A 16,001-nucleotide genomic window follows, 5' to 3' on the forward strand; every position below is an offset into this window, starting at 1 on the left:
GGTCCTAGTGTGCGCTTTAAAATGCAACAAATGGTGTTCATTTTGTTTTGAGTTTGAGGCCATAGTTATATACAGTATTTGGAGCCAGTGCTTTTGATGTGCTTCCATTCACAACACGTCAGTGTATTAATAGTGCGAGCAACATGACCAACAATGAGGATTTGTATTTCACTACTCGCTCACTTGAAAACGTGTTACAATGTCAATTTGTGAGTATGTTTCATAATAATAATCAAATGCAGGGGCAATCATGTTATTATGCAATGAGGGGATTGAACATTTTGTCGGGATTAACAATTATAGTCCCATCCTCTGATCACAACCAAGACTCTGGCGATTGTTTCATTCATAAAAATTGCTTTGCACAAGTCGACACTCGAATATACTTAAATTGAAATGTTCACACATAATCATGCTTTGATTTTAAAAATTGCTTCGTACCAAGTCAAACATACAGACACTGGAATAAAGTACTCCTAAATTTTCAACACAAATTCAAAAACATGCTTTCACAGAAATTCAAAAATATTAAAATCACAATATTAAAAAACATATTAATATTAATATATGTTCATATTAATATATATATATATATATATATATATATATATATATATATATATATATATATATATATATATATATATATATATAATTAATATATTAATAATATATTAATATTAATATATTATATATACAACGTTGGATAGGTTACTGTTGCGCTAATGATTTTTTTATGTAATGTTGTTTAGTCAATTTTATAAAAAGTGTTCTATAAATATTATTGCGCATAGTTTTCACTTTTTTTTGTAAAAAGAAGACAACCCGTGATACTGCTTCTTCCTAAAAAAGCAAACAGATAAATCCAAATATTGTTTCTATTTATTCTAAGACATTTATTTTAATGTTACAGCGTCATTTTAATTCATTACCTGTTAAACGATTTTAGATGCACACCCTCGCCAGACAATGAAAATTTTGACTTAGCATCCAACAACAACGCCCTCCCCCCAAAAAACAAACAAACATAGATTTGCGTGCCTACACAAACAAACAAAAAAGCACAAAATTTGTGCTATATCATAATACCCCTAAACTATGACACGGGCCCATCAGTGCATATACATCACCTGCAGGCCTTGACCGTCCACTGTAAACGAGTTAGCTCGCTGCACTTTTCCGCGGCTCGACTGGCTACACCGCGAGTCCTTCCTCAGCGTCGACTGCCTTTCCTGCAAACAAACAATGCCACGCATCTGTATTATAGATGTCTACAATCAGGACAACTCAGATACTGAACAATGTAGAACGCTATGTTCTGCAGTAGTACTTCTACTTCAGAGTTAAATGTGTTCTGTGAATCAACTTTTGAATCTGCTTTTTTTCCCCCTAAGGAATAAACAATATATGCTTGTGAAATTTCCCCATTGTGGGACTATTAAAGGCTTTCTGATTCTGATTTTGATTGTGGCATGCTCTGTTTGCAAGTATCGCTCCTGCTTATGTTCAAAAACAAGTCATTGAAAGATTCAATTTGTTCAGTCCTGAATAAAAACTCAATTTGGATTTGATATTAATTTGGCACCGGTTATTATTGTGGTTGATGTAACCAATTGAGTAGAAACTACCTGTAATGATGAAGCACTACAAGGACTCAAAACACGCTTTTTCTTTATCTTTAAGTGCGCAGATGTAACCATTAAGGTGTCAGCTCCCCTCGCCCCCCCAAAAAAGCGGGGGTGACAAAAAGGGTCTCACCAGGACGATGGGGCAGATGGAGTTGGGAGGCAGGATGTGATCCCTGAGAGGTCCACAGTCACACTCGGGCTTCACGTGAGAGGCACACTTGTTGTGGAGCTGCAAGACGTCAAAACAAATTATTATTATTTTTAATAGCTGTAGTGCCCCATACTTAAAAATTAAAAATAAACCAACAAGGATTGCCAATTCATTTTTAATTTCAAAATGCAATAAGTGTTAATACAAATGACAGTGAAGGAACTTTTGGCCACTACTTAAATTTGGATTCTTCCCTTGAATTTTTCACAAGAGGAAACTTTGTATGTGGAAGTAGCAGTTGTTTGTTAGTTTATAATGAAGTCAAAATGGACTCCGCCTGTTTCATAAAAGAGACAAATGAACCATACCTTTCTCTAAGCCATTAAAGAAAGTGAAAATGATCATTAACTCATTCACTGACATTCATGAATTTATTCGGATATATGACGTTCAGCGCCATTCCCTACTTTGTTCGGGGTTTGTTTTTTCTTGTTTGGGTGCTGATAAACCGCTGGCCATGACCTCTGGCAACGTTTTTTTCCATTCCACAAGGGACAGAATTTCCCTTTTTTCAAATTAATGGTTTGTTCCAGCTTCAGCTGTTGTTAAGGCGCTATATAAACCAATATGTACTGTATGTATTCCATTGTATTTTGGACAGCCGCCCTCATTTCAACCTCATATAACTCGAGACCCATACAATTTAGGAATTAACTCTTTTTTTCTGATGAAAGAAGAGAGTCTAAGCAGGTTTCTTACGCTGCATTGAATGTTTATATAGTCTTACACCTCAATATTTTGTGGGTCCTGCATGGAATTTGAGTGACAATGACAAAAACCCTGGCACTAGAGTGGACATACATCTATGTATCTGGCATTGAATTAGTTAAAAAGTTGAAATTGAATAGGAGAGCAAAAATCGACATATTATATGGAAACATCATTGGTGGGAAAAATACTAATACTACTACTAATAGTTTCCAGTGTATAAGGCATACCTGAGTATACTGTAAAGTGACCTTGAGAGTTTAAGCCGCTTATAAATGAATTGTATTATTCTTATTCTTATGTACACCCCCAATGAATGTCGCATTTTTGAACTTTTTTCATACATTAGACTCACCGGAGTATAGGGCGCACCTTCAATGAATTAAAAATGTTTTCCAAATGTAATACATAAATATATTCAAATTTGAAAACTAATATATTTTCCAGTATATAAGGTGCACCGGGGTATAAGATACACCCCCAATAAATGGTGTATTTACCAAACTTTTTCCATATATAAGGAGCACTGGACTATAAAGCACATGTTCAATGAATGAAAACAGTTTTCCAAATTTAATATAGAAATATATGAATGTTTTCCAAAAACACATTCCAAAGTGCAACACATTGGAAGGCGCTACAGTAGAGGCTGGGGTTATGCACTACTTTTTCTACAGGGGGGAATGGAGTTGGTGGCTGCTGACAGTAGTCGCCAGACCTGTTGTGGCTCAATATTACTTCACATATAATAGAGATTGTTTTTTTTTTTTGAGGGAACAGATATTTGTATATAAATGGTGGTGCAACACCTCTCGACAGATTATGGAACTATCAAGGCTTTTGGGTGCGCCTGAAATACCAGAAAATACAGTAAATCAATGACATTTCTATGTTGTTCTTGTGACATTTGGCTTGCATGAACTGAAATGCATTCAAGTCTCATAGTTATAATCAAATGTAATAGGACTCCATTTATTATTATTTTTCCTTGATTGGCATATTGTCACCCTCACACAGCCATTTAACATGTCATCTTGTCGTGTTTGTGTAAATTTACCATGGTGTGTCAAAATAAACAGAAGAAAAATCGCAAACTCTTGACAACAACAACAACAACAACAACAACAAGTACAAGGTTGCTGGCCCCTTGACGGTGTGCCCTCACCGTGATTTGACACCACACGCAATGAAGCCCAGTTAAGCCTTGGTAACACTTAATGGTTTTATGGCACTTGTCACACTTGGTGGGGCAGTTCCCTTCCACCCAGAAGTGATGCATAACCTGCAGAGTTAGTGACAAAGTGACAAAAAAAGAAAAGAAAAGGACAGATAGCTAAAATTACTTACACCTGCAAATTAAGCAAAAGTACCAATACTGAACTCATTCACTTCCATTACCCAATTTAGCGCCATTCCCATCTATGTTCTGGTTTGTTTTTTTCTTGTGGGGGTGGTGATAAAGCACTGGTCAGACCTCTAGCAATGTTTTTCCCTCCCATTTGCTTTTTGCACAGCCAACAACCAAATTTCTCTTAACTCATTCACTGCCATTCCCAAATTTATTCGGGAATTGAAAAGCATGAGGTGGATCACCATTCCCGAATTTGTTTGGGTTTTAGATTTTCTTCCGGGGGGTGCCTATGAAGCGCTGGTCAGACCCCTGTCAATTTTCCCCCTTCCACTAGGGGGCATCATTTGCCTTTTGTCCATGTTAGCGCCTTGTTGTTGTTGTTAAAGTGCTATATAAATCAATATGTATGTATTGTATTGTATTTTCAACAGCCGCTCCCCATTTCACCTCATATTACTCCAGACTCATATCACTTAGGAATTAACTATTTTCTTTTGAAAGAAAAGAGTCTAAGATTTCCTATGCTGCATTGAATGTTTAGATAGTCCCAAACTCAATATTCTACGAGTTCTGCAATTTGAGTGAAAATGACAAAAACCCTGGCACTGTGGTGGACACATTTTTGCACATCATCTGGCAGTGAATGATTTAATTCATCGCCTCCACATATCGCACAACAAATAAATGAATGACTAGTTTTCAAAATTGAAGGAAAAAATAATAATACGTGTTATTGTGGTTTACATGGGAAAATTTGAAAATTTGGTTCTGTCTTTAGCAAGCATCATGGCACTTGACATGCTTGATTTGCTTTCGCAGGCCGAATAAAATGATGTGGTGGGCCAGATTTGGCCCCTGGGCCTTGACTTTGACACCTGTGCATGATGGGCTTGGTGACCATCAAGAACCTCGGGAGATTTTGGTCGATTTCACGGTCAGTCAAATCCTCACACCTACAATCATGCCAATATATATATATTCATCCACCACATGCCCTCTCCACCATCAAAAATAGGTTTCATTGCATGTCGTCTCACATATGACAGCTAACGTCCTGTTGACATATATTCCCATGGCATAATTTTGGTCTCAGTATGTCCCGGGATACATCACACTTTGGTAGAACTTTGTGATGACCCAAATCCATCCATCCATGTATCTTCTGCTGATTCTAGCTGTCTTTGGGCAGTGGTCGAGGGACACCCTGAACCGGTCAATCGCAGGTCATACAAAGACAAACAACCATCCATGCTCACACTCACACCTCAGGACAATTTGGAGTGTTCAAACCGTCTACCATGAATGTTTTGGGGATGTGGAAGGAAATCAGAAATCCCGAAGAAAACCCACACAGGCACGGGGAGAACATGAAGACACAGGGATGCCGGACCGGGTCTTGACTCACGACCTCTGCACTGTGAGTTTGACGTGCTAACCGCTGGTCCTCAAGCAGCCACGACCCAAATCATTGAGCTATAATAAATCAGATTTGTGGCTTTTTTTGTCTAATATAGATTACTTTATTGCTAGCGTTAAATGACATCGCAGCAGTACCTTGAAATTTAATTGCATATTAAAGCGCAATTGAAATAAAAAATTTCAAATAGTAGACCATTATTCTAACCTACCAGCTACTGCTTAAAAATATTCCCCAAAAAAACAATGGACTTGAAATGTAAACAGCTACCGAGCTATCTATTTGCTATCCAGCTTGCTGTCTGGCTAACTCTATTTGCTATCTAGGTGGTTAGCTGGCTATCTATTAGTTATAGCTAGCTGTTAGCTATCTATTAGCCAGATTTCTATCTATTTGAGTTACTTCTGGGTTGAGTGAATGCTGGCGCATGTGGCTGCCGCTGCTCACCCGCGGAAAAACTGATCCTGTGACTGTAAAGTGACCTTGAGAGTTTTGAAAGGCGCTTAGAAATTACATGTATTATTATCATCATTCATTATCATTATTATTATTATTATTATTATTATTATTATTATTATTTTCCCAAAAACAAAAATAAATCTGAATGAAAATCATAGTTACGCCTCATTATTTTCCAACAACAGGAAAAAAGAGACCAGGAACATAAAAAGCAAACAAATCTGTAGATGAGTAGCTTGTTGCTGCTCTTTAGCAATGCTAAGCAGGCAATAAGAGAGCACCGGCACCCCTCGTCGAACCCGAGCGCACCGACGAGTGCGTCACACTCCAATTGGACGCACCTCTGTGTTTTTCTTGGACTTGACGTAGGTTTTGATGCAGGAGGGTGGCGCGCGCGACACGCAGCGCTCATGGACCGTGTACTTGCAGACTGAAGAAAGAAACCACAGCACAAACACCATTGAGGAAAAACTATTTTTCATTTTTGCTTCGCGGGGTGCGCAGCATGCTGGTGAATGCACAAACAAAGCCGGTGTCAACCTGAAATTGCGTTTAGGTTTAGGTTATCATTATTTGTACGTGAAATGATTAAAGGTATTCATATTTGTACTCTAAAAATAAGTATTTCCATCACTTTGGTTGTTTGTGGTGCCCCATTGCAGGTGTGTATACAAAAAAGGCAGTTTTACATAGCACACGCTCATTGTGTATGTTTGGAAATGAGGTGGTCGCCACCAGGAAGTAAAATAAAGAAATCAGGTCATTCAAAATAACAATAACAACAACAATAATAATAATAATAATAATAATAATAATAATAATAATAATAATAATAATAATAATAATAATAATAATAAATAACGTGGATTGAAAATGTGGCTTCATCGCATGAAAGGTGAATAGTTTTCTTAGCCCAGAGAAAAACATTATCTATTAATGGTAGTTCAGCAAGTTTCGTGTGTGTGTGTGTGTGTGTGTGTGTGTGTGTGTGTGTGTGTGTGTGTGTGTGTGTGTGTGTGTGTGTGTGTGTGTGTGTGTGCGTGTGTGCGTGTGTGTGTGTGTGTGTGTGTGTGTGTGTGTGTGTGTGTGTGTGTGTGTGTGTGCGTGTGTGTGTTTTTTTTTTTTTGTAGTGCAGCTCCACTCACATGAGCAGCAGAGTCCTTGCTTGCCGAGGCCGATAAGCATATTGAGACAAAGGTTGCAGTAGGCTGGCTTGTTGAAATGCTTTAGACGCCACACATGCTGACCGTCATCTTTCACATTCTATACACGCACATAGACACGCACGCACACACACACACACACACACACACACACACACACACACACACACACACACACACGCACACGTAGACGCACGCACAAGCACAAGCACACGCACACACACCATTAGCTGTGTTGAAGTAGTTACCGAGTCACTGATCTGATCAGTATTGAGTTTATTTTAGTCTTACTGCTTCCATCATGCAATTAAGTTCAGCATTGCAGAAAATCATACCGTAGGTAAACATCGTCACTGCACTTGTTATTTTTTTTACGATTTATTCTGTATCACAGGATCAAGAAGAGAGTCTAAAATGTACATCGGGTGGACTCACTGGACAGTTTAAGACTATAGTGACATTAAAATATAACTATACATATCGAACATTTTTTTGGAGGGGAAGGGGGAGACCAGGCAATTTTCAACCAATGTGCAAAATTCTACTTTTTGATTAAAGCGTCTGTTGACAGATGTTGAATGTGAATGTATATTTATTGATTGATGTATTTATTTTAATACCAGCAACCAAATCCCTTTGTTTTCATTATCGTTTTCAAACGATTTGATAATGTCTTCCACATTATCCACTCACTGGACAACATCCGATTCATGATAACAACAAAATAAGTGTTGGTCTAATATTGATGTGAGGTATATTGTCAACTGTTCAATTTTAACCAGATTTCAATTGAAACCGGTTTGGTTTCTGGTACATTTTTTAATAAAACAAGGCACAAATAAATGTAATTTGTTTTTAATGCAGCAATTGTAAATTGCTGACATAAACTCGAGGTTGTCTCTAATTCTCATGATTTTGTCAGCATAGGTGCCATTAAAAAGTAGGAAAGAAAAAAATTCCACAGAATCTAGTCAAATGCCCCCATCTAGCGTCCACTCAATGAACTCCACTGATGCTCATTAAATGACATCATCCCACAATACAATATCAGTTTCTAAATGCAAATTTCTTCTGAATATGCCTTTGTGAGCATTCACAGAAACAGACGCCTTGATGTACTCACGGTCTCCAGACCCAACAGGACCAGAAGTGGGATGGTGGTCATCCCTCCTTGGATCCACTCTTCCAGAGACACGGTGCCATCTCGGTCAAAGTCGATCTCCTGCATCATTTCTTGAAGGATCTATGAAAACAAATATTGATGTGAAAATTGAGAAAAAGGGGCAATAACTTAGGATGTTCACTTCATTAAGTCTTATGTAAGTGAAGCCATATTTGAAATTGTATTCTCCAACTTTTTTTCTCCATCTTCTTGTAAGCCTCAAAACCTTTGGCCATACTCACCCGACTTGATGATGATGTCCAAAAGTAGAACGGAACACAATTGATTTTTACTTAATAAGAATAACATTTTATTAGATTGGATTGGATTAGCCTTTATTAGTCTCGCAGTGGAGACATTTCACAGCAGAAAAGTGATAAAAGGAAAGGAAGAAGTAGAAAAAGAAAATACAGGACCTGTTGTAAAAGCAGCCACACTTGCGGCACCATCTTAAAGTAATAAATAAATAAACAAACAAATAAATACATAAATTACATATGTTTAACATTAATATTTAATTTCTAGGTATCAAGAAATGACCATTCATGTGTCATTTACATAATTTTACCATATTCTCAAGTTTTCACGAACCTCTCTTACTATCACATTTTTTATTTTGTTTTTCTATTTATTTACTTATATATTTTTTTCTTATCCATATATAATATAAAATATGTGAGTGGGGGGAAATGAACAGAAATATATAATCTATCATTTATATATCATTTATTATAATGTACATTTCTCCACTGCGAGACTAATAAAGGCAAATCCAATTTCCTACATAATGTATTAATTGAATATAACTGAATATATAAACTGAATTATGACATACTATTATAATAATTATATAATATATCATTATGTTATATTTAAATATATTTTTAAAAAATGAAATAAATACATTTGATTTTTTTTAATAGTGTTGGAACACCTGAGCATTTTACAATGAAAATAATAAAATGATAAAATAAAATGTAAAATATATCATGTATTCTGCTGTATTCCAACAGTTGGTTGATTATTTAAGCACACAGCGGTTAATCAAGTGGGCAGCTTATCATGTTTTATCAGCTTACTGGGTGCGTGAAAGGGTTAAATTGGAAGGTTTTGATTTTTAACAGCTCAATTTTGACTGCATATTTGTGGATAAAACTGGATGTGAAAGCAGCTGATGAGAAATGCATACAGGAGTGAGAAAAAAAAACACAAGTTCATAAATAAAGGAACATTTTAGCTCAGTTTGGCCTCTTACGGGTTTGAGCTCTGTCACGTCCCATTCCAGGTACTCGGCCACGTGCATCATCTGCGAAATGATGTGCTCCAGTTCCTGCACATATACACATGCGCGCACGCACATTTTTAGATGGTATGGTGGTACAGTATATTCAAAGACAGTACTTAGCTTGCCTTGGAAGCAAGCTGCTGTTGTAAAAGGACGGATAGCTAATAACAGGTTGGATATGTCAGTGGGGGCGATGTGAAAAGCTCGGTGACTTAATTACAGTGTTTATTGTTGTTGGGTTTTTATTTCTCTTTTTTTTAACAGCTGACACTGTTACCAAGTTCAACACCAGGTCTCTTGTGATGATGTTTCATAATACGGCGAGTTCCATTTTAATTAGAGAGACGTTTCAAAGAATGGAGGTTAACAGAGGAAAATTTCATTGAGATCTGTGTGTGTGTGTGTGTGTGTGTGTGTGTGTGTGTGTGTGTGTGTGTGTGTGTGTGCGTGTGTGTGTCTGTGTGTGTGTGTGTGTGTGTGTGTGTGTGTGTGTGTGTGTGTGTGTGTGTGTGTGCGCGCGCTTTTTTTGGGCGGTAGCCACCCCTCCTCCCAGATAATAATGGGCTCCAAAGCTAATAATAGGATGCTAATAATGGGACACTAATGACAGGATCTACAACGTTGTCTCTTCAAGCTTCCCAATTCCACTCCTACAAGAATGTTGTCATACAAAATTGCAACCCTCGGTCGACCAATTTCACTCATTCACAAATGTGAAGCAAGGAATTGGGAAATTTACTAGCTTGGATGAATTTATGAGAAGCTGTTGTTCAAGAGCAAAAAGTAAAATAAAGTAAAATATAAAATTGCTCTTCAACATCTATGGCACTTATACGGAAGGCTTTTTAAAGCGACAGCTTGTCACGATTGACCTTTCAACTATTAACTGCACAATTTCCGAACAGCCTTGCCAAAATTTCACTTTAACTCATTCACTGCCAGATATGTGCAAAATGTGTCCACTCCAGTGCCAGGGTTGTTGTCATTTTCACTCAAATTGCAAGACCCTCAGAATATTGAGTTTTAGGACTACATAAACATTCAGTGCAGCGTAAGAAACCTTAGACTCTCTTCTTTCATAATAAAAAAGTCCTAAGTGATATGGGTCTGGAGTTATCTGAGCTTGAAATGCGGGTGAATGTAAAAACTACAATGCAATACATACATATTGATTTATATAGTGCTTTAACAACAGCTAAAACTGTAGCAAATCGCTAACATGGACAAAAGGTAAATGCTGCCCCCTCGTGGAAGGGAAAACATTGCCAGAGGTCTGACCAATACTTTATCAGCACCCACTGCAAGAAAAAAAAAAAACCCGAACAAACTCGGGAATGGCGCTCCACGTCACACTTTTCAATTCCCAAATGAATTCGGGAATAGCAGCGAATAAGTTAATGAGGCCATTTGAGTGATGTGATGTCTCGATCAGAGATAAGAATTTGTTATTTAGTTGTTTTTTTACTTCAAGATGGTGCCGCGGGAGTGGCTGCCTTTCCAGCAGCTCCTGTATTTTGTTTTTCTACTTCTTTCTTTCCTTTCCTCTTCCTTTCATAACTTTGCTGCAGTGACATGTAAATTACTCCACTACGAGACGAATAAAGGTACATCCAATCCAAGACAAACGTGTTTCGTGGACATACAAATAGACAAATACTATTTTAACTTTAGTAATTGTAGTTTGTCTTTATTTAGGCAATATTTGTTTAATTCGGTAGTCATTACACCAAAATAGCTGTGTGGGTATGGTGTCTGTCAAATGGAATAGTGGTGAAAGAATTTCATTTGATTTTTGGTTGATCAAGCACCATTCATATCGTCGTATTGGCATATAATTATTCCCGAGTATGTGTTATATAGTACAACAGTAGAAGAGCACAAGTTATCCCAAACAGATATTTTAGACAACTAGATTCAGAAAATGAGCTCAAGAATGGCTCAAGATGGACGTAATTTAATCACAGTTTAGACAAGCGCAAGCTCACTTGATTGTACTCTACATAAGCATGCTAATATCAGTTCAAGAGTGACATAATCAAAATAAACATCAACAATTAAAATCAATATTTACCGAGCTGTCCAAAGAGCCGTTTCCGTCTGTGTCATAGAGACGAAACATAACTGTGAAGAAAGAGGGTGCGGTTAGGGGGAGTACAAAAAGATGTCATGAAAATTGTGTGCCGCGGTTGACTCGTCAAAGGATGACGACAAAGTAGGTAGACTGCTTTCCTATTCTGAGGGAATTGCATAAGATAACTACTGACACACATGAAAGTCTTCATTAAAAGGAGACACGGTAATGTTTTTTTTTCCCCACACTGGGAACAGAGGTTGAATGTCAACAATTATACAAGAAATTGATTGTAAGGGGGAAAATGAACAGGGAAATGTAATAATGAACACAACTGTGATTTTTTTTTGCAAATGGAAAAACACATCAATTGGACCATGAAACCAAAATGTCAGCCCCTTTTGTAAAAATTCAGTTTTGAAAAATATGTTAATATTTAGTGATGAAAAAGGCTCAATCCAAGCCTCCATTTTGAGATGGTAGACTATTAAATTTTGTTTTAGTAGGGTTATTGTCAAAATATATATTTTTGGTGGGTATTAACTCTGCCTTTTTCAGTTAGCCGAAATTATAAAAAACATGGCATGACAAAACATAATCGTTGGTTTGTATCTACTAGTGCAGCGTGTTCAACCGGAAACAAATTCCTTGTGTGTTCTACATAATTGGCAATAAAGACGATTCTGATTCTGATTGTTGTATCAAAATCCACACACGTGCATTAAATTTCAAGAAACAAGAAGCCACCATTTTGAGTGGATCATTTCAGGATGATTCCAGGGGGCGATTACAAATATGTATTCTGAAACTTGTTTTAAAAAAGCAATGTTTAAAAACAGTGAAAGCGGTTCTTGGCCAACATCTAAATGCAAAATCAGGGGAGTTGAGATCAGGTGTGACCCATTTTGTGGGATCCAAATTTCAATGTTCCATAACTATTCTGATCGTAATCCTATTTTCAAGCAGACATCTCGTGAAACGCAGAAATAAGAACTACGTATGAGTGATTGATTATCTTGGATTCATTTCAGTATTTGTTTGCATTAGAAAAAAGCAACATCTCAGCATAGTAAAAATAAGTCCATTTTGAAAACCATTATTATTTTCAATATGAAACGGTCAATAAAAATAACCGAAAAGACTTCTTTTCGTCAAGTAATATATTGAATAAATCTCATGAATGCGACTTTTAAGAGCTACAGTTCCATAAAAGACCGCAAGAGGGGGGCAAATACATGGTTAAATTACACAAATAATACATTTCTAGCCGGAATTGTTTCTTGATAAACATTGTAAAATACAGTATATAGATATTTACATAGTGTGACACGAATATTATTTAAATGTTTTCACATATATATCTGCCAAATTTAATAAAAACATCGGCCAAATTGTTCTTGGGATCATGTGTAAGGCTACATTCAAGCTTTAAAAACTGCAATATCTCAAGGTCCTAATTAATACTTTGACTTCTTATTGCTGCTAAACACAATATTTCAGAAATGTTTTTATGCATTAGTGTGAGAGATACTATTTCATGAAAACGTATTATGAAAATCATCTGATCCACAAGGTGAATTTCAAGGTCATATTTAAAGGTCACGTTTCGAAAACATTCACCAATCTTCTCAATTGAATCAGTAGGTTCTGAGCGAGAAGACTTCAAAGGAAAGCCTTCCCGCCACTTTTTACATTAATTTCAAAATTTAATTGCGGGCCGCAGCTCACTCTGCCTCCTTCAACAGACCAATGAGTTGAGATTTTTGTGACGCACGCCCAGTTTCATCATCGTCCAAATCTGTTTGATTCAACGCACTTGTGCGATTCGGCATGCACATCTGTAAAATGTCAGCACTCACACTCCAGCTTGTCCTCTGGCCGTCCTCCTTCCAGCAGCGACAAGTAGCACACGATATCTTTCAGCTGCACCGTGCTCGGCGGCCCGGGTAGAGCGTTTGTCCTCAGTGGGGTTGAGTTGCTTTTGATCAGCTTGAGTCCTGCGGTGAAGGAGGGGGATGACAAAAAAATCAAACCTGCAATCGGAAAGTCTCTCATGTTGGTGGGGAAGCCTGATATCAATCAAAGAGCAACGGTGTGGCATCCATCAATGGCAAAGCTATGGATTTAAAAAAGAATATTAAGGAGGCAAAGTTATTCTCTCGGTATCCTATCTGAACGACGAATGCAATGCACCCTTGTTGATTCCGGCGAATAAGCAGCATCCATACCAGTCAAGTTGTACGGTTTCCGCGTAATTTGGACAAATTAGAACTGCTTTTAAAGGACAACCGACGTCTCTGGACAAGTTGTGTCCATAATTTCTAAAATCACTTCAAATGACTTCTCCTGAGCGTATTTTACAAAGATTCCACCACATATAGCTATATTTTACGTTTTAAGACTCGCGCTGAATATTCAGGAAGTCTTGTTTGAGTTGATGACGATTCCTGACGTGACGTCACTAAAGGAACGCCCCTGACCGAGAAAGCGACACACAATGCATTTTGGGTACTTTGTTTGGTCTGAAAACTTTGTGTTGATCCGCGTTAATGGCGAAAATAGAAGGAAAACATAAATAACGCGATGGTGAATCGTTGTGTGTTGCACCAAGACTACTATTTGATACTAGTTGACACAAATTCCCAGCTGACAAATCAGCCTATTTCCAACGGAGCTTGTGCGCCATCTTGTGCATTTTCAAGGAGGTACATTGGAGTCCACACGCCTCAAAATGATATGGAAGGACTTCTTTAATCGATTGCTAACATTTATGCTTTCCTCTTCAGAACTATGAGAATCATATTCATAACTGGATGAGTAACAAGAAAGCACCTTCTCCGAATCTGAAGCCATTGTTTTGATTCTAGAGCAAGGCAAGACGTCTTGGAGTGACACCACGAACAAGGGGGCGGGACTTTTTGAAATTGGCCATTTCAGTTTCATTTTGAAGTCGTTTTTGGACACTAAGTCGTAATTTTTTTATTCTGCTATTTTTTTACAGCTTCTCTACGATATTCTTTACAAGTCCAGTTGGACCCCCAACACGAACAAGGGGGTGTGACCTTCTGAAACTGGCATCTCCGAGGTCCTTTTGAAGTAGTTTTGGGACACTAACTCATTTTTATTGGTGTTTTGCATTTCACTAAAAATATCAGCCTGCGTCTTTTGGGTATTTCAGATGCTATAAAACGTTTTTCTGATGTCAGTTAGGAAACAAAAAAATGGTGTTGGTTGTCCTTTAAATGTGCACAATGTACATTCAAAATCTGTACGTTTTCCATCCATTACATTTTTTTTCTCTTTTTGATTTTGTCAGCGTTACGGCAACGAGGCAATGCACCAAATTGGTTTGTCGCCGTTTGATTGCGATAGTCTCGCATTGCAATTAGCATGAAAACCTAAAAGCCTATCAAACACTTTTTGCCTCTAAGCAAAACCATACTCATCGAATTATATGACGCAAGCGGAAATGTTGTTCTGCCAATTTGTTGCCAAAAGAAATGATTCCTGACTCGAAGATTGCATCGGTAAATGAGAGCAGGTACCTATCATAGCATTGTCCGGCACCGCCATGCCTGGACAGTAGGGATATACAGTATAGTCTCGTTATATCGATATTCTCGGGAGTCCGAAAAAATATCAATATAACCGGGACTATCCATATATCCGACCCTGCGCGCATGTAATTTTCTCCATGCGTTCATAGAAATAGTATCGTAATAATCGATATAACCGATATCGCTATAACGAGACTTTACTGTATATATATATATAAGGCCTAAACTACCAGTAAGACTTTAGTTTGCTGACGAAGTTTATTGGATAAGACGCGAAACGTCCGACCCCTTCAAAGATGACGGCTGAAGAAACCTTTTCATCGATGGACCACTCATGTACAACTGAGAGCTTACACAGACGTATCGGTAAATTAACTTTATCAATTGATCATTTAATTTCATTTACCAAATTATCATTTTTTTCAAGCGTACGTACCTGTGAACTGTGATTCTGTCTTGCGTGATTGATAAACCGTGAAAGGTACATGCGAAGATAGATTTTCAGACAGTGAAGGTCCATTTTCACGTCAGAAAAATAAACACGGAGTAGAGGAAATCAATAGGAGTCAACACACTCACGAAGTACTTTCAGGTCAAACTGAATTGCGAACGAAGTGCCATGAAGTGGAACCATCAAAAGTGATGATTGAAATGGCCAAAAGCGCGACATAATTACAACAAAAGTCATTCTTAATTTTTTGAATTCAATATGCAGCTAAGATATTGTTTATTCTTTGATTGAATCAGGCCAAATACCAATAAATTCATATTATTTAAAAACAAGACTGATGTTTGTTTCATTTTACGTGCGCGATATAAAACGTCAGATTAGTCACCATTTTGTAAGGGCAGACGCCATTAATTGTAAGATTGCCAACTCAGGTTGACAGGTATGAGCATCACACGCAATAGGTGAACATTTGGAAGACAGAATAACCACATTTTTATCATATAATTTTTTCCCATTATTTAAAAAAAACAGTTCAACC

General features: G+C 37.4%; 1 protein-coding gene across 2 annotated transcripts in view; it reads right to left on the reverse strand.

The window, feature by feature from the left end:
• dgkb (diacylglycerol kinase, beta) overlaps positions 1 to 16,001 on the reverse strand; it is an 82,477-nt gene that overhangs the window by 51,961 nt on the left and 14,515 nt on the right. Inside the window, exons 6-14 of one of the 2 annotated variants that reach the window (XM_088998706.1) lie at positions 13,315 to 13,452; positions 11,456 to 11,505; positions 9,355 to 9,429; positions 8,061 to 8,180; positions 6,920 to 7,037; positions 6,116 to 6,204; positions 3,713 to 3,829; positions 1,759 to 1,857; positions 1,131 to 1,232 (exon numbers count right to left, since the gene is read on the reverse strand). In XM_088998706.1, coding sequence (XP_088854832.1) covers positions 1,131 to 1,232; positions 1,759 to 1,857; positions 3,713 to 3,829; positions 6,116 to 6,204; positions 6,920 to 7,037; positions 8,061 to 8,180; positions 9,355 to 9,429; positions 11,456 to 11,505; positions 13,315 to 13,452 — 908 coding nt within the window. The remainder of the gene's footprint in view (positions 1 to 1,130; positions 1,233 to 1,758; positions 1,858 to 3,712; positions 3,830 to 6,115; positions 6,205 to 6,919; positions 7,038 to 8,060; positions 8,181 to 9,354; positions 9,430 to 11,455; positions 11,506 to 13,314; positions 13,453 to 16,001) is intronic. The other variant, XM_088998708.1, reaches the window with a different exon arrangement.

The sequence above is a fragment of the Hippocampus bargibanti genome, linkage group LG06, assembly GCF_051943395.1.
Source record: "Hippocampus bargibanti isolate YZ-2025 linkage group LG06, ASM5194339v1, whole genome shotgun sequence".
Classification (NCBI taxonomy): Eukaryota; Metazoa; Chordata; class Actinopteri; order Syngnathiformes; family Syngnathidae; genus Hippocampus; species Hippocampus bargibanti.